General features: G+C 40.6%; 4 protein-coding genes across 4 annotated transcripts; all 4 read right to left on the minus strand.

The window, feature by feature from the left end:
- Positions 1–390: 390 nt before the first annotated feature.
- On the minus strand, positions 391–846 carry LOC124110868 (GTPase IMAP family member 9-like). The gene has a single exon (XM_046470334.2). The coding sequence runs from the start codon at positions 844–846 to the stop codon at positions 391–393; it is 456 nt and encodes a 151-aa protein (XP_046326290.2).
- A 712-nt stretch (positions 847–1,558) lies between these two features.
- Positions 1,559–4,471, minus strand: LOC124110871 (GTPase IMAP family member 7-like). The gene is made up of 2 exons (XM_046470338.2): positions 4,354–4,471; positions 1,559–2,883 (listed from the first exon to the last, which is right to left on the minus strand). The coding sequence occupies exons 1-2, from the start codon at positions 4,406–4,408 to the stop codon at positions 1,667–1,669; spliced, it is 1,272 nt and encodes a 423-aa protein (XP_046326294.2). The 5' UTR covers positions 4,409–4,471; the 3' UTR covers positions 1,559–1,666.
- Positions 4,472–9,998: 5,527 nt separating this feature from the next.
- LOC125372744 (GTPase IMAP family member 9-like) lies at positions 9,999–10,454 on the minus strand. The gene has a single exon (XM_048383313.1). It carries the CDS (start codon positions 10,452–10,454, stop codon positions 9,999–10,001), a length of 456 nt encoding a protein of 151 aa, XP_048239270.1.
- A 712-nt stretch (positions 10,455–11,166) lies between these two features.
- On the minus strand, positions 11,167–14,178 carry LOC124110882 (GTPase IMAP family member 7-like). The gene is made up of 2 exons (XM_046470349.2): positions 13,990–14,178; positions 11,167–12,491 (listed from the first exon to the last, which is right to left on the minus strand). The coding sequence occupies exons 1-2, from the start codon at positions 14,042–14,044 to the stop codon at positions 11,275–11,277; spliced, it is 1,272 nt and encodes a 423-aa protein (XP_046326305.2). The 5' UTR covers positions 14,045–14,178; the 3' UTR covers positions 11,167–11,274.
- Between the last annotated feature and the right edge of the window lie 5,253 nt (positions 14,179–19,431).

The raw sequence follows: 19,431 nt of genomic DNA on the forward strand, positions 1-19,431 counted from the left end.
ATTCAACCTTTTTTCTTTCAGTCAGTACATGTGCGAGTTCTTCCTCAGCATCTTTGATTTGCTGAAGAAGTGAATCCCTCTCCCGACCATAGCTGTTCGGTAACTGTGAAGCCAATTTGTTCTTCTTTGACTTGATCTCCATTTCCCTCTGCACCAACGCTTCCAACACTTTCTCGTCTCTCCTGGATACATGATGGTCGGCCGGATTATCGTGTATGTCCTTCGGCTGCCGCTTCAGATCTTCCTTCTCTAGCTTCAGATGTTCTATCTGTTTCAAGTTTTCTTTTAGTTGATCCCTATAAGACTCCTTTTCTTCTCTGATCTTGTTTTCCATTTCTTCTCTCAGTTTTATCCTAATTTCCTTCCTCATCTCTTCTTCCTTCGTTTTCATCACAGCAACTGCGCTTTGAATCCAACATTGCATAATTTCTTCAGCTTGCAAAAACATAGAGGAAGAAAAGAAACTTTCCCCGACTTCTGTACCATTTCCTGAATACGCTGAAGGAGGAAAGTAACATCCTTTTCCCGAGCCTCTTCTCCACCTTTGTTATTGAAGGACACATAGCCGCCACCAACACTCCGCAGTATGTGCTTCAGTGTATCGGGAGCATTTTCAAGATACTCCTTGACAGATTCTCCCTCGCCAAGGTCATCTTTTCTGATGAAGACGATTATCAAATATTTGTGCATTTGATCTCCAAATATATCATCAATTTCATCGAAGACTTTTTTATCTTCTTCTGTGAATCGCTGCGTTAAGGAAATCACTAATAAGAATGCGTGTGGCCCGGGAGTGGAGATGGCAATACATTTCTTTATTTCCTTATCAACGATGTCTCTTTCCATGTTGGTGTCAAACATCTCTGGTGTGTCGACAACTTTTCGGCATATACCGTGTCTAACCTAATATGACACTGTATACGGCAACTGAAGACACCATAACGAATTTATTATGCCGAAAAGTTTACACTATCTGGTATCCATATCACACGTGTCATGTCAAAATGAAAACTTGACACTATCCGTACATGGACGTTAAGGGTCAAAGGGAGCCTACTCTTCAAACCTTAGAGGCCAAACCTTGTTGAAAATTTTAACGATAATTTTTATCAATAAAGTCACGAACGTGATCTAAAACACAGATTAATGTCCTTGCACATCACAATTAATGATAGTAAAACACAAAAAAAGTGTCAAATAACGAATTTCAGTACCAGAATTTCCATGTGAAATATGAGAGGTGGGTGTTTGAAAATCCAAGTTGGCTGTTACTGACTGTAAACGGTCTCATATTAGGTCAGTATCAACCATCTTAGATTTTTACTGACGGTATACGGGCTCATGTGGGGTCAGTAGATCTGCTCTCTGATTGGTCAATCTCACTTTGAGGCATAATAATATGAAATATGTTACAAATGGAACTAATAGGGCATTAAAGCAACATCATATGCCCCACCAAACCAGGATGTTGATTCATGTGTCGTGGACATAAAAGAGCACATCATGGCCAACAAAGACATTAGATCTGACAAACTGAATATCACAACAGCAGAAAGTATTTTCCTAAAAAAACATCTTCCAATTTATTACCTCAAAGTTAAAGCATTGGATAAGAATGACAAGAAGTAAATTTAACGTTTTCATAATGTTTTCATTGGTATCTAGGCTATTTTCGCCGGAATAAGTTTAAAAATCGGGTTCCAGCAAATTTGATTCCCTTTCTATATCTACTAAGTGTGGAAACATCTTCCTTTAGGAGACTCTCTCTTTCCTCCTCTCTAACATTCTGCGCTCTCAGCTCTAGCTGGGTTAAATACCGGTCCTCCGCAACTGTTTCTTCAGCCTTTTTTCTTTCAGTGAATACATGTGCGAGTTCTTCCTCAGCATCTTTGATTTGCTGAAGAAGTGAATCCCTCTCCCGACCATAGCTGTTCGGTAACTGTGAAGCCATTTTGTTCTTCTTTGACTTGATCTCCATTTCCCTCTGCACCAACGCTTCCAACACTTTCTCGTCTCTCCTGGATACATGATGGTCGGCCGGGTTATCGTGTATGTCCTTCGGCCCCCGCTTCAGATCTTCCTTCTCTAGCTTCAGATGTTCTATCCGTTTCAAGTTTTCTTTTAGTTGATCCCTATAAGACTCCCTTTCTTCTCTGATCTTGTTTTCCATTTCTTCTCTCAGTTTTATCCTAATTTCCTTCCTCATCTCTTCTTCCTTCATTTTCATCACAGCAACTGAGCTTTGAATCCGACATTGAATAATTTCTTCAGCTTGCCAAAACATAGAGGAGGAAAAGAAGCGTTCCCCGTTCTTCTGAACCATTTTCTGAATACGCTGAAGGAGGAAAGTAACATCCTTTTCCCGAGCCTCTTCTGTACCTTTGTTATTGAAGGACACATAGCCGCCACCAACACTCCGCAGTATGTGCTTCAGTGTATCGGGAGCAGTTTCAAGATACTCCTTGACAGATTCTCCCTCGCCAAGGTCATCTTTTCTCGTGAAGACGATTATCAAATATTTGTGCATTTGATCTCCAAATATATCATCAATTTCATCGAAGACTTTTTTATCTTCTTCTGTGAATCGCTGCGTTAAGGAAATCACCAATAAGAATGCGTGTGGCCCGGGAGCGGAGATGGCAATACATTTCTTTATTTCCTTATCAACGACGTCTCTTTCCATGTTGGTGTCAAACATCCCTGGTGTGTCGACAACTTGGATGACGAGGCCGAAGGTCTCCCGGTAGGCATATTGGCTTACTTCTGTCACAGTCTGGAACGATGAACTCGACTTGAAAACATTTTCATTCAAAATTGTGTTTGCTGTTGCACTTTTTCCCGATCCTGTTTTGCCCAAAAGTACAAGTCTCAAGACGTTTTGGCTTGTAAAATAAGATAAATAATACCTAGTATCCTAAAAGTATTTACCTTCAAAAACTGGAATGGAAATTCTCAGCATTTACTAAGAAATACACAACCTACTTTATAATCTTTAAGACCGCCTCCGTGGTCTAATGGTAGAGCGTCCGCCCGGAGAGCGGAAGGCCCGGGGTTCAATCCCCAGCCGCGTCATACCAAAAGACGTTAAAAGATGGTACTTGTTGTTACCTTGCCTGTCGCTCGACATTAAGGGGCTAAAACAAGGACTGGTCGGCTCGGAGTCAGTATACTGTGTCTGAGTGGGGTATCAATGTTAAACTGCTGTATGGTATCTCAGTGAGCTAGCACTATAAATCGGCATCAGTCCGGACTAGTACAAGCAGCCACACACAAACATACACGTGAAAGCACGTCACTATATAAGTGCAATAATCTTGGACGCGACGTTTCACCTCACCACCTTATAATCTTCAATGATAGAATGTGTTTGTTTGTTGTTTATCGCCGTACTCAGCAATATTCCAGCTATATGACGGCGGTCTGGAAATAATCGAGTCTGGACAAGACAATCAAGTGATTGGCAATGAGTATTGATCTGTGCATTTGGGAAACGATGACATGCATTACCCAAGTCAGCGAGCCTGACCACCAGTCAGTCGCCTCTTATGACAATCATAGTCACCTCTTACGGCAATCATGGGCTGAAGACCTATTTTAATCCGGATCTTCACGGGTCTATTTCAAGTGGCGAGGACTATCGATAGTATCTGTTTATTACGAAACTTTGTTTCTGTTTTAGCAAAGTAAGACGGTGACGTTTCACTATTACAATATCCTCTTATTGAATAGGGCGGTCGGGTAGCCTAGTGGTTAAAGCGTTCGCTCGTCACGCCAAAGATCCGGGTTCGATTCCCGACATGGGTACAATGTGTGAAGCCCATTTCTGGTATCACCGGCCGTGATATTGCTGGAATATTGCCAACAGCGGCGTAAAACCATACTCACTATTAATGAATATACCCAAAGCACAAGTCGTCCGGGTTTAATTTTGTCTGTTATCTTTCGAGGAGTAAATGACATAAGGTGTTGTGTTGTCTGTAGTGTTTTATCTAACTAGGCCTGGCTTAACGATAAGAGACCGCCATATTACAGACAAACAACTCATACGTAATGGTGATATTATTAATTTTACATTTAAAAGGAAACAATCAAACTGTACCTTTGTTTCTTCGTTGTGTAACGCCGCATTCAGCAATATTCCAGTCATATAATGATCTGTAAATAATCAATTCTGGACCAGACAATCTAGTGACTGACATGCATCAACCAAGTCAGCGAGCCTGACCACCTGATCCCGTTAGTTGCACTTTAGGACAAGCATGGGTTCCCGAAGACCAATTCTAACCTGGATTTTCACTGGTATCAAATTGTACCTAATCTGCGCTGTGATTGAACTGCTGCTGAGATATTTACCTGGTAATGGTGGCTGTCTGCGTGGTTTAGGTACAGGGTTGACTAACGCTGCCATGCTGTCTGTGTCTCCGCTGTTCACCCTCAAGCCAACAGCAACGTCAGATTACGATCAAACTTAGTATCTAATCTACACAACTGCCATAGAATCATTCGTGACCAACTCGTGTTATTCCGAGACAAGCCAAATATTCTTGCAGGTTACGGAAAGGGCCTAGTGGTGACGAATGGATGCATTCGTGACCAACTCGTGTTATTCCGGGACAAGCCGAATCTTCTTGCAGGTAACGGAAAGGGGCGAGTGGTGACGAATGGTCATGATGATTGGTCAATCTCACTTTGAGGCATAATAATATGAAATATGTTACAAATGGAACTAATAGGGCATTAAAAGTGAAACAGAGTTAGTTTTTACACAAAAACTGATCAAAACCTAGAATGACGTTCGGGGAATTAGCCACGGGATCAACACACCTTCAAAGACAAACAGAGAGAGGTTCTCAGGCAAAGCAGGAATTCTTTATTAAATGTTTTCATCATCATCAAGCATATAGACATAATCAGACAATCTTCATCATCACCAAACACAAAGACATAATCAGACAAATAATTAAGCAGTAATACAAAAACTGTTAAGATATTCGTTGTTATATAATAGTAGGCATGAGTTAATAAACAATTGCTTGTTATGTGATTTCACTTTGAGAACAATGCATTAACTTCAGAGACGTCTCAGTACCTATTCAAGTTACAGCCTAATATAACATTGATAAGATTACGTAACACATTTATAATTAAAAATACCATTTGTAAAATAATAACAAAGTGTAAAGTGTAAGCTCTACTCATTGGATATTTATTTATATCATAGCAGTAAACATTTGATATAATGCAGACATTATAATCAACTCACATTAAATTACTCATTGATAATTACTCATAATGTTTGATATATATTTAAGGTACTCATAAATTACATCTGAACAAAGTTCACAAAAAGCATTCATATGAAAGATTATAACAACACCTTTCTTGAACAATGACATGTCTAATAACTTATTCTACGTTAAATACGGTACATGTGACGTCATGAACTATAGCTGATTCAGATGTACACTTCAGAGTTAAATAGTGAATACAAGATTTAATACGGTAAATAATAATGGGACCCGCATTCAATGACTGAATACACTATACTAAATTCTGAAAACAGCTATGCGCAAAATGGTTAAATACGGTACGTGCCGTCACTGCCGAGCGCTGGTGATTGCGCCGTTATGTAACAATGAGAGGTGCCGCCTGTGCATGCCGCGCTATGCGGGCCGAGCTTATACAAATCACACAGACTGAATACCTTGTTTGAAACTTGAAATATATATGAATTAAAACTGATTATTAGTGAACATATATTCTATTGTGAATGTTTATGGACCTTATTGGAGATTTCGCTAAAACAGAGAAATTGCTTGTGAACTGTAATTTAGAAATGGATATAAACACTGCGTTAGGAAAGCCTGTTTCATTATAACTATTCTACAACATAAAACTACTACGTTATCTGTAGCGTCCAAATCATGCTTAAAGTATAGTATCTGAGATATTCTACTCATCGTCCATTCATCTTACCGAATGGAAATAATATGCATCATTTGGAAAACATAAATTCATTAGGCATTGCTTAATTTGCGTGCATTTATCTAGAACAAAAAGTTACGTTCAAGTATTGTAGTCTAGTGATATGCCCTCACAAAGTAGTTACCTAATAAGAAATATATTTTGGGCTACAGATAAGAATAATATACTTTGCTGTGCTTGCACTGATCTGGTTTTGTATATAAAGAATATATTTGATGCATGAACATCGGATATAGGTTATATTCTAGAACCGTATTTATCAGGCATAAGAACGCAAACAAATATACATAACGTAAATGATATCGAGTAACTGGATAATGTTAATGCATATTGACACATTTAACGTTGTTGCATTATAAAACCACTCTACTAACGATACAGCGTACAATAAGGTAAATAACACGACACACATATGGATACTGGTCCTACCGATACACGGACAAATAATTCATACATTATTATAATGCACTCTATTCACATTGAAACATGATAATTATGAAGTATCCACAACATCTGTGATTAATAATCATTTGCCTAGTAGTTTTAACCCGATAAATAAACATGTGGGATACGAACGCTGATTGTGGAATAGTAATATTTCTACATGAGACGCACGCATATAAATTACTGTAGTTAATTTGTGTCAGAAAAACTTGAATGATATGCAGCTTAGATTCGAACGGCATTTCGAATACATAGAGTATAAGTTCATTGTTCAAGCAAGATATTCATACAAAATTAAAGACAAGTTTAAAAGACAATTTTAAGCAAAGTTCAACCTAAATGGCAAAGTAACAAGTAAAAGCGACTTACCTTCAAAGACAAACAGAGAGAGGTTCTCAGGCAAAGCAGGAATGACTAACAGTCGATTTCCCCCTATATTTATACCTGAGACCTCCTTTGTTAATCTGAAGGCAAGTCTACATGTGCATGTCCAGTTTGAAATTTGAGACTTTGGACTAATAAAGACTGGACATGTTATACAATTTTGTATAATGGTTTTGGGCTGTTAATAGCCAAAGCAGACGGTCAGTTTGGAGAGTTGAGTAATAGAAGATTATAAATGCCGATAGAATCACTCAGCTCATGTTTTGGTTTCGCGTTTTCAATTTTCTAGTTTGGTCAGTTGCCGCTAAATAGCTGATAACGGTACACTGGCAAGTGCCGAACGCGCTGACCACTACCAGTTGTTATTCAAGATCTAATTAAAGTTTCGCCCACCGACCTGTTTGTGGCAGCGTAGATCTGAAGTGCCAGATGTTGTTATACAATTTCTTATTGCTAGTATGTACTGACAGGTCTTAAATGGTTAACCGACAACTTATAAATTGAAGGCGAATTTCACAAAAAGTTGAATAAAATATAGCAATTTTAGCACTGTTACAAAAGCAAGATCATGTGCCGAACCAAACCAGGATGTTGAATTAGGTGTCGTGGACATAAAAGAGCACATCATGGCCAACAAAGACATTAGATCTGACAAACTGAATATGACAACAGCAGTAAGTATTTTCCTAAAAAAATCATCTTCCAATCTATTACCTCAAAGTTAAAGCATTGGATAAGAACAAGAAGAAGTAAATTAAACGTTTTCATAATGTTTTCATTGGTATCTATGCTATTTTCGCCGGAATAAGTTTAAAAATCGGTTTCAAGCAGTTTTGATTCCATTTCCATATCTACCAAGTGTGGAAACATCTTCCTTCAGGAGACTCTCTCTTTCCTCCTCTCTAACAATCTGCACTCTCACCTCCAACTGGGTTAAATACCTGTCTTCCGCTACTGTTTCTTCAACCTTTTTTCTTTCAGTCAATACATGTGCGAGTTCTTCCTCAGCATCTTTGATTTGCTGAAGAAGTGAATCCCTCTCCGACCATGGCTATTGCGTAACTGTGAAGCCATTTTGTACTTCTTTGACTTGATCTCCATTCCCCTCTGCACCAATGCTTCCAACACTTTCTCGTTGTCTCTCCTGGATACATGATGGTCTGCCGGGTTATCGTGTATGTCCTTCGGCTGCCGCTTCAGATCTTCCATCTCTAGCTTCAGATGTTCTATCTGTTTCAAGTTTTCTTTTAGTTGATCCCTATAAGACTCCCTTTCTTCTCTGATCTTGTTTTCCATTTCTTCTCTCAGTTTTATCCTAATTTCCTTCCTCATCTCTTCTTCCTTCGTTTTCATCACAGCAACTGTGCTTTGAATCCGACGTTGCATAATTTCTTCAGCTTGCAAAAACAAAGAGGAAGAAAAGAAACTTTCCCTGTTCTTCTGTACCATTTCCTGAATACACAGGAGGAAAGTAACATCCTTTTCCCGAGCCTCTTCTCCACCTTTGTTCAATGGACACATAGCCGCCACCAACACTCCGCAGTATGTGCTTCAGTGTATCGGGAGCAGTTTCAAGATACTCCTTGACAGATTCTCCCTCGCCAAGGTCATCTTTTCTCGTGAAGACGATTATCAAATATTTGTGCATTTGATCTCCAAATATATCATCAATTTCATCGAAGACCTTTTTATCTCCTTCTGTGAATCGCTGCGTTAAGGAAATCACTAATAAGAATGCGTGTGGCCCGGGAGCGGAGATGGCAATACATTTCTTTATTTCCTTATCAACGACGTCTCTTTCCATGTTGGTGTCAAACATCCCTGGTGTGTCGACAACTTTTCGGCATATACGGTGTCTAACGTAATATGACACCGTATACGGCAACTGAAGACACCATAACGAATTTATTATGCCGAAAAGTTTACACTATCTGGTATCCATATCACACGTGTCATGTCAAAATGAAAACTTGACACTAACCGTACATGGACGTTAAAGGGTCAAAGGGAGCCTACTCTTCAAACCTTAGAGGCCAAACCTTGTAGAAAATTTTAACGATAATCTTTATCAATAAAGTCACGAACGTGATCTAAAACACAGATTAATGTCCTTGCACATCACAATTTATGATAGTAAAACACAAAAAAAGTGTCAAATAACGAATTTCAGTACCAGAATTTCCATGTGAAATATGAGAGGTGGGTGTTTGAAAATCCAAGATGGCTGTTACTGACGGTAAACGGTCTCATATTAGGTCAGTATCAACCATCTTGGATTTTTACTGACGGTATACGGGCTCATGTGGGGTCGGTAGATCTGCTCTCTGATTGGTCAATCTCACTTTGAGGCATACTAATATGAAATATGTTACAAATGGAACTAATAGGGCATTAAAGCAACATCATATGCCACACCAAACCAGGATGTTGATTCAGGTGTCGTGGACATAAAAGAGCACATCATGGCCAACAAAGACATTAGATCTGACAAACTGAATATCACAACAGCAGAAAGTATTTTCCTAAAAAAACATCTACCAATTTATTACCTCAAAGTTAAAGCATTGGATAAGAATGACAAGAAGTAAATTTAACGTTTTCATAATGTTTTCATTGGTATCTAGGCTATTTTCGCCGGAATAAGTTTAAAAATCGGGTTCCAGCAAATTTGATTCCTTTTCTATATCTACTAAGTGTGGAAACATCTTCCTTTAGGAGACTCTCTCTTTCCTCCTCTCTAACATTCTGCGCTCTCAGCTCCAGCTGGGTTAAATACCGGTCCTCCGCTACTGTTTATTCAACCTTTTTTCTTTCAGTCAGTACATGTGCGAGTTCTTCCTCAGCATCTTTGATTTGCTGAAGAAGTGAATCCCTCTCCCGACCATAGCTGTTCGGTAACTGTGAAGCCAATTTGTTCTTCTTTGACTTGATCTCCATTTCCCTCTGCACCAACGCTTCCAACACTTTCTCGTCTCTCCTGGATACATGATGGTCGGCCGGATTATCGTGTATGTCCTTCGGCTGCCGCTTCAGATCTTCCTTCTCTAGCTTCAGATGTTCTATCTGTTTCAAGTTTTCTTTTAGTTGATCCCTATAAGACTCCTTTTCTTCTCTGATCTTGTTTTCCATTTCTTCTCTCAGTTTTATCCTAATTTCCTTCCTCATCTCTTCTTCCTTCGTTTTCATCACAGCAACTGCGCTTTGAATCCGACATTGCATAATTTCTTCAGCTTGCAAAAACATAGAGGAAGAAAAGAAACTTTCCCCGACTTCTGTACCATTTCCTGAATACGCTGAAGGAGGAAAGTAACATCCTTTTCCCGAGCCTCTTCTCCACCTTTGTTATTGAAGGACACATAGCCGCCACCAACACTCCGCAGTATGTGCTTCAGTGTATCGGGAGCATTTTCAAGATACTCCTTGACAGATTCTCCCTCGCCAAGGTCATCTTTTCTGATGAAGACGATTATCAAATATTTGTGCATTTGATCTCCAAATATATCATCAATTTCATCGAAGACTTTTTTATCTTCTTCTGTGAATCGCTGCGTTAAGGAAATCACTAATAAGAATGCGTGTGGCCCGGGAGTGGAGATGGCAATACATTTCTTTATTTCCTTATCAACGATGTCTCTTTCCATGTTGGTGTCAAACATCTCTGGTGTGTCGACAACTTTTCGGCATATACCGTGTCTAACCTAATATGACACTGTATACGGCAACTGAAGACACCATAACGAATTTATTATGCCGAAAAGTTTACACTATCTGGTATCCATATCACACGTGTCATGTCAAAATGAAAACTTGACACTATCCGTACATGGACGTTAAGGGTCAAAGGGAGCCTACTCTTCAAACCTTAGAGGCCAAACCTTGTTGAAAATTTTAACGATAATTTTTATCAATAAAGTCACGAACGTGATCTAAAACACAGATTAATGTCCTTGCACATCACAATTAATGATAGTAAAACACAAAAAAAGTGTCAAATAACGAATTTCAGTACCAGAATTTCCATGTGAAATATGAGAGGTGGGTGTTTGAAAATCCAAGTTGGCTGTTACTGACTGTAAACGGTCTCATATTAGGTCAGTATCAACCATCTTAGATTTTTACTGACGGTATACGGGCTCATGTGGGGTCAGTAGATCTGCTCTCTGATTGGTCAATCTCACTTTGAGGCATAATAATATGAAATATGTTACAAATGGAACTAATAGGGCATTAAAGCAACATCATATGCCCCACCAAACCAGGATGTTGATTCAGGTGTCGTGGACATAAAAGAGCACATCATGGCCAACAAAGACATTAGATCTGACAAACTGAATATCACAACAGCAGAAAGTATTTTCCTAAAAAAACATCTTCCAATTTATTACCTCAAAGTTAAAGCATTGGATAAGAATGACAAGAAGTAAATTTAACGTTTTCATAATGTTTTCATTGGTATCTAGGCTATTTTCGCCGGAATAAGTTTAAAAATCGGGTTCCAGCAAATTTGATTCCCTTTCTATATCTACTAAGTGTGGAAACATCTTCCTTCAGGAGACTCTCTCTTTCCTCCTCTCTAACATTCTGCGCTCTCAGCTCTAGCTGGGTTAAATACCGGTCCTCCGCAACTGTTTCTTCAGCCTTTTTTCTTTCAGTGAATACATGTGCGAGTTCTTCCTCAGCATCTTTGATTTGCTGAAGAAGTGAATCCCTCTCCCGACCATAGCTGTTCGGTAACTGTGAAGCCATTTTGTTCTTCTTTGACTTGATCTCCATTTCCCTCTGCACCAACGCTTCCAACACTTTCTCGTCTCTCCTGGATACATGATGGTCGGCCGGGTTATCGTGTATGTCCTTCGGCCCCCGCTTCAGATCTTCCTTCTCTAGCTTCAGATGTTCTATCCGTTTCAAGTTTTCTTTTAGTTGATCCCTATAAGACTCCCTTTCTTCTCTGATCTTGTTTTCCATTTCTTCTCTCAGTTTTATCCTAATTTCCTTCCTCATCTCTTCTTCCTTCGTTTTCATCACAGCAACTGAGCTTTGAATCCGACATTGAATAATTTCTTCAGCTTGCCAAAACATAGAGGAGGAAAAGAAGCGTTCCCCGTTCTTCTGAACCATTTTCTGAATACGCTGAAGGAGGAAAGTAACATCCTTTTCCCGAGCCTCTTCTGTACCTTTGTTATTGAAGGACACATAGCCGCCACCAACACTCCGCAGTATGTGCTTCAGTGTATCGGGAGCAGTTTCAAGATACTCCTTGACAGATTCTCCCTCGCCAAGGTCATCTTTTCTCGTGAAGACGATTATCAAATGTTTGTGCATTTGATCTCCAAATATATCATCAATTTCATCGAAGACTTTTTTATCTTCTTCTGTGAATCGCTGCGTTAAGGAAATCACTAATAAGAATGCGTGTGGCCCGGGAGCGGAGATGGCAATACATTTCTTTATTTCCTTATCAACGACGTCTCTTTCCATGTTGGTGTCAAACATCCCTGGTGTGTCAACAACTTGGATGACGAGGCCGAGGGTCTCCCGGTTGGCATATTGGCTTACTTCTGTCACAGACTGGAACGATGAACTCGACTTGAAAACATTTTCATTCAAAATTGTGTTTGCTGTTGCACTTTTTCCCGATCCTGTTTTGCCCAAAAGTACAAGTCTCAAGACGTTTTGGCCTGTAAAATAAGATAAATAATACCTAGTATCCTAAATGTATTTATCTTCAAAAACTGGAATGGAAATTCTCTGCATTTACTTAGAAATACACAACGTTCTTTATAATCTTCAAGACCGCCTCCGTGGTCTAATGGTAGAGCGTCCACCCGGAGAGCGGGGTTCGATCCCCAGCCGCGTCATACCAAAAGACGTTTAAAGATGGTACTTGTTGTTACCCTGCCTGGCGCTCAACATAAAGGGGCTAAAACAAGGACTGGTCGGCTCGGAGTCAGTATACTGTGTCTGAGTGGGGTACTCATGTTAAACTGCGGGATGGTATTTCAGTGAGCTAGCACTATAAATCGGCATCAGTCCGGACTAGTACAAGCAGCCACACACACATACACGTGCATGCACGTCACTATATAAGTGCAATAATCTTGGACGCGACGTTTCACCTCACCACCTTACAATCTTCAGTGATAGAATGTGTTTGTTTGTTGTTTATCGCCGTATTCTACAATATTCCAGCTATATGACGGCGGTCAGGAAATAATCGAGTCTGGACAAGACAATTCAGTGATTGGCAATGAGTATTGATCTGTGCATTTGGGAAACGATGACATGCATTACAAAAGTCAGTGAGCCTGACCACCGGTCAGTCGCCTCTTTTGACAATCATAGTCACCTCTTACGGCAATCATGGGTTGCTGAAGACCAATTTTAATCCGGATCTTCACGGGTCTATTTCAAGTGGCGAGGACTATCGTTAAAATCTGTTCATTACGAAACTTTGTTGCTGTTTTCGCCAAGTAAGACGGTGACGTTTCACTATTACAATATCCTATTATTGAATTGGGCGGGCGGGTAGCCTAGTGGTTAAAGCGTTCGCTCGTCACGCAAAAGACCCGGGTCGATTCCCGACATGGGTACAATGTGTGAAGCCCATTTCCGGTGTCCCCCGCCGTGATATTGCTGGAATATTGCCAACAGCGTCGTAAAACCATACTCACTATTAATGAATATACCCAAAGCACAAGTCGTCCGGGTTTAATTTTGTCTGTTATCTTTCGAGGAGTAAATGATATCAGGTGTTGTGTTGACTGTAGCGTTTTATCTAACTAGGCCTGTCATAACGATAACAGACCGCCATATTTTTTTTATTTATTTATTTTTTTCAGACCGCCATATTACAGACAAACATCTGATACGTAATGGTGATATTATTGATTTGACATTTAAAAGGAAACAATCAAACTGTACCTTTGGGTTTTTTTTCTGTTTAACGCCGCATTCAGCAATATTCCAGCCATATAATGATCTGTAAATAATCAATTCTGGACCAGACAATCTAGTGACTGACATGCATCAACCAAGTCAGCGAGCCTGACCACCTGATCCCGTTAGTCGCACTTTGGGACAAGCATGGGTTGCTGAAGACCAATTCTAACCCGGATTTTCACTGGTATCAAATGTACCTAATCTGCGCTGTGATTGAACTGCTGCTGAGATATTTACCTGGTAATGGTGGCTGTCTGCGTGGTTTAGGTACAGGATTGACTAACGCTGCCATGCTGTCTGTGTCTCCGCTGTTCACCCTCAAGCCAACAACAACGTCAGATTACGATCAAACTTGGTATCTAATCTACACAACTGCCCGGGCGGGCATAGCTGCCCCCGAATTCCATGCACTCGTGACCAACTCGTGTTATTCCGAGACTAGCCGAATCTTCTTGCAGGTTACGGAAAGGGGCGAGTGATGACGAATGGTCATGATGATCCATTTTGATATAAATTTGAAAATGGGTCGTGAATTCATAAACAATGCAATGGTAGAAATGCTGACCGCCACTCCCATATTTCTGAGACATGTTGTATTGCATGATTACCCCAACGGTGAGGAGAAGATATTTGTTTGTTTATTGTTTAACGCCGCACTCAGCAATATTACAGCTATATGACGGCGGTCTGTAAAAAGTCGAGTCTGGACCAGACAATCCAGTGATTGTCATCATGAGCATCGATCCACGCAATTGGGATACGATGACATGCATCAACCAAATCAGCGAGCCTGACCACCCGATCCCGTTAGTCGCCTCTTACGACAAGCAAAGTCGCCTTTTACGTCAAGCATGGGTTGCTGAAGACCTAAAGACCGGGATCGAGTGGTCAGGTGCGCTGACTTGGTGATGCATGTCATCGTATCCCAATTGCGTGGATCGATGCTCATGATGTCAATCACTTGATTACAGTAAAGTGTTCTGCCGTCTATTGTTCTGATTCATCTGCTACTTGTAACGTTTTCAGTGTAACAATGCGCAGTCAAGAAGATCATGTAGTCTTGATTAATTGAGTGAGTGAGTGAGTGAGTTTTACGCCGCTTTTAGCAATATTCCAGCAATATCACGGCGGGGGACACCAGAAATGGGCTTCACACATTGTACCCATGTCGGGAATCGAACCTGGGTCTTCGGCGTGACGAGCGAACGCTTTAACCACTAGGCTACCCGACCGCCCCCTTGATTAATTGTATTACAAAGCTTTACAATAGGTGTCTACAACACAAACATAATGCTCAACAAACGATATCTACTTATGGGTTTCTATTTCGGGAGAGTAGATAAAGTGTGTTATCAGTTATCGTTTGTGAGATCGCTGTATATGCAAAAACCTATCTATGCATATAGACAGTGTCATCCGGAGATCAAAGGTCCCATAGAAAGCAGTCCTGATAACACTTACACACAACACTTCCTGTCTGTCTTCCTCAACCGAGGACACGGGTGGCCCGGTCGTCTAAGGCGCCGCTATTCGCTGTGCAGAGTTGCGTCCCTTGGGCACGCCAGGAAACTATGATTGTGAGTTCGAATCTCGGTTCGCCCCGATTGTGTTTCCAGGTTTGTCAACCAAGTCAGCGAGCATGACTACATGATCCCGTTAGTTGCCCCTTACGACAAAGTCGCCTTTTACGGCAAGCATGGGTTGCTGAAGACCAATTCTACCCGGATCTTCACGGATTGGTTTTTTTGTTGTACTGCATATTTCACATAATCTCTAAAATTACAAGGTCAATGGAGGTGATACCGCCCCATGCTTGTCCATCCGGGCATGTATCACTATGAACCTGTGAAAATCAGGGGTAGAATAGGTCTTCAGCAACCCATGCTTGCTATAAGAGGCGACTATGCTTGTCGTAAGAGGCGACTTACGGGATCGGGTTGTCAGGCCCCCTGCCTCGGTTTATGCTTGTCATCGTATCCCAGTTGCTTGGATCAATGCTCATGAGATCAAATCACTGGATTGACTGGTCCGAACTCGATTGTTTACAGGCCGCCGTGATATGGCTGGAATATTGCTGAGTTCTGCGTTAAACAACAAACAAACAAAGCACTTTGAACTTTGCAGCAACCATTGATATCTCGAAAATTTGCTCATAGAATTCTGATCCGACTTTAAACATGGCTGTCAAAATAAAAATATAATAACGCCCATTGCTCCATCATTATTTGCGTGTGTTTTAAAATTACATCATTATTATGATGTGTGATTTTACAATAACATGTTTGATATTTTGTTGAGCATTGTGGTATTTGTAACGTCAGCCGTTGACCATTAGGTACTGCAGTAGGCTGTGAATAGTACTCAGGGCAAACGATCATGTCTGTTATATTTTACTTATCCATCTAATATTCCAGAAAAAATTAGGTGAGCTACAGTGACTTATGTCTCTGTACTGACACTGTGATATAAAGGATATGTGAGCGATTGTGAAAGAGAAATATGTGGAATAAATAAAGCGACAAAACCCTTTCCATGGCAACAGACCCATAAAGATCCGGGTAGAATAGGCCTTCAGCAACCCATGCTTGCCGAAAGGCGACTATGCTTGTCGTAAGAGGCGACTAACGGGATAGGGTGGTCAGGCTCGCTGACTTGGTTGATGCATGTCATCAATCCCAATTACGTGGATCGATGCTCATGATATCAATCACTGGATTGTCTGGTCCAGACTCCATTATTTACAGACCGCCGTCATATAGCTGTAATATTGCTGAGTGCGGCGTAAAACAACAAACCAACCAACCTACCATGGCAACCAGACAATTCCGCCACTAGCAGAGTCAGCTGCAGGTTTCCGACTGCATCATGAACATGTGTTTATGAATCACTATCAGATAATGTTGGCACAAGGTGCTCGCGAAAAGGTGAGCGTATCCTGTCTCACCTGTCACAAACACATTGCATTCAAGACTTGTCAATCGAATCAAGACTGGAACTCAGCATCTTATCAACTACGCATGTGTACTGTTTAATTGTTTGTTTGTTTGTTTGGGGGCGGTCGGGTAGCCTAGTGGTTAAAGCGTTCGCTCACCACGCCGAAGTCCCGGGTTCGATTCCTGACATGGGTACAATGTGTGAAGCCCATTTCTGGTGTCCCCCGCCGTAATATTGCTGGAATATTGCTAAAAGCGGCGTAAAACCATACTCACTCACTTGTTTGTTTGTTTGTTGTTTAACGCTGCTCTCAGCAATGTTTCAGCTATATGACAGCCGTCTGTAAATAATCGAGCTGGACCAGGCAATCCGACTCTTGGTATCATGAGCATCGATCTACGTAACTCGGACACAGTGACATGCATCAATCAGTTCAGCGATCCTTACAAGCCGATCCGTTAGTCGCCTCTTCAGCAGTAGCAAGAACTAAGATCGGAGTTTAATGATATTGTTGTCATGGTTGCCAGGAGCCAGTCTGAGTTGCCACTTTAGCAGATCTATGTTTGTTCCTATCGGGTAGAAAGACCTAACACTGTGTATCACATTTTAAGATTACTCACTCACTTGTTTGTTTGTTTGTTTGTTGTTTAACGCTGCTCTCAGCAATGTTTCAGCTATATGACAGCCGTCTGTAAATAATCGAGCTGGACCAGACAATCCGACTCTTGGTATCATGAGCATCGATCTACGTAACTCGGACACAGTGACATGCATCAATCAGTTCAGCGATCCTTACAAGCCGATCCGTTAGTCGCCTCTTCAGCAGTAGCAAGAACTAAGATCGGAGTTTAATGATATTGTTGTCATGGTTGCCAGGAGCCAGTCTGAGTTGCCACTTTAGCAGATCTATGTTTGTTCCTATCGGGTAGAAAGACCTAACACTGTGTATCACATTTTAAGATTACTCACTCACTTGTTTGTTTGTTTGTTTGTTGTTTAACGCTGCTCTCAGCAATGTTTCAGCTATATGACAGCCGTCTGTAAATAATCGAGCTGGACCAGACAATCCGACTCTTGGTATCATGAGCATCGATCTACGTAACTCGGACACAGTGACATGCATCAATCAGTTCAGCGATCCAATTCCAAGCAAGTGTTTGTGTTTTCAAAATTTGATTTATCTAATGAGATATTGTGATGCAGTGCAAGGGAATCTCTCCCCTAACAGCACTTGGTTCAGTCCATTCTAACTATATAGGGGTGTGAGGATAACCCCTTGCATGCCACCAGTTTTCAATGACCTTTCAGTTAAAAGGTCAATGTGAGTGAGTTGACTTTAGTAGTGAGTGAGTGAGTTTGGTTTAACGCCACTTTTCGTGTCAGCTTAATGTGGGAGGAAAGCCCGAAGTGATGCAGGTCTTATATGATTTCCACTTTGATGAAACCCACGAGCAGGGATATGGTGCTGACAAACCTAGAATTATAATCGGGGGAACCAGATTCGAACCCAGAGTCATAGGTTTCTGGCGTGCCCAAGGGATGCAACTATGTAGCATGCATGGCCGTGATTTAGAAAACTGGGCCCCTTGAACCGAAATGTTGTATCGAGCTCAAATGACATTTTTAAAATGGCTAGAGTGAGTGAGTGAGTGAGTGAGTGAGTGAGTGAGTGAGTGAGTGAGTGAGTGAGGTTTTACGTCCCTTTTAGCAATATTCCACCAATATCACCATGTGGGACACCAGAAATGGGCTTCACACATTGTACCCATGTGGTAAATCGAACCGGGTCTTTGGCGTGACGAGCGAGCGCTTTAACCAGTAGGCTACCCAACCGTCCCATATGGCTTGAGTACAAGGAGATGTCAAAAATGACAACAGATGCATGAAAGGACGGCATGCCACACCAAAAGGTCACATCCACTGGAAGTTAAGGTGACCTAAAAAAGACACAACAATATCAAATGACATGAAGAATGTAACAATGACTTTATTTGATTATCTCAGAATCAGTATTCACCAGTAAGTACAAAACAAAAAGATTGTGATAATGTATCCTTCTCAGCACAGAGGAAACAAATTGCACTTTTTCCCAATTTTGGACACAGAGACATATCACCAGTTCCGAAGGAAATATAATACCAGTAATGTGTAGGCCTTGTCAGGATGGAGAGTCTTGATCTTGAGGCTTCAAACCCTGACAGAGATCAATTCCAGCAATGAGAGCTCCTAAATAGTATACAAATGTTCAGGGGGAACATATTTATGCCGACATATTCACTCTGTTCCTTCATCACCTGTGAATACACACAGCCACTTGGGAGTGTAGTCGCTGTTTTCAACCAATCAGCATTCAGATTATATCTCACATCATAAACCTCCTTATATCATTCCATGAACTTCATATAATATCTCTGGGATTTTATATAATATTCCATGGACTTTATATAATATCTCTGGGATTTTATAAATAATCCAGGTACTTTATATAATATTCCTGGGGTTTTATATAATATTCCATGGACTTTATGTAATATCTCTGGGATTTTATATAATATTCTATTGACTTTATATAATATCCCTGGGATTTCATATAATATTCCATGGACTTTACATAATATCCCTGGGACTATACAAGTTCTAGTAACATTGTAATGTGTGCATTTCCCTTACTACAGATTTATCTTGCATTTGAACACAATCTACCAAAGCAAATATGAAAAATCAAATGACAATATTTTTTCTATA

The sequence above is a fragment of the Haliotis rufescens genome, unplaced genomic scaffold (assembly GCF_023055435.1).
Source record: "Haliotis rufescens isolate VD_foot unplaced genomic scaffold, xgHalRufe1.0.p SCAF_47, whole genome shotgun sequence".
NCBI lineage: Eukaryota > Metazoa > Mollusca > Gastropoda > Lepetellida > Haliotidae > Haliotis > Haliotis rufescens.

Coding starts and splice junctions, on each gene's coding strand:
- LOC125372744 (XM_048383313.1), bottom strand. CDS start 10,454: ATGGAAAGAGACATCGTTGATAAGGAAATAAAGAAATGTATTGCCATC.
- LOC124110868 (XM_046470334.2), bottom strand. CDS start 846: ATGGAAAGAGACATCGTTGATAAGGAAATAAAGAAATGTATTGCCATC.
- LOC124110882 (XM_046470349.2), bottom strand. CDS start 14,044: ATGGCAGCGTTAGTCAATCCTGTACCTAAACCACGCAGACAGCCACCA. Junction 12,492..13,989: donor CAGACAGCCACCATTACCAG/GTAAATATCTCA, acceptor CTTATTTTACAG/GCCAAAACGTCTTGAGACTT.
- LOC124110871 (XM_046470338.2), bottom strand. CDS start 4,408: ATGGCAGCGTTAGTCAACCCTGTACCTAAACCACGCAGACAGCCACCA. Junction 2,884..4,353: donor CAGACAGCCACCATTACCAG/GTAAATATCTCA, acceptor CTTATTTTACAA/GCCAAAACGTCTTGAGACTT.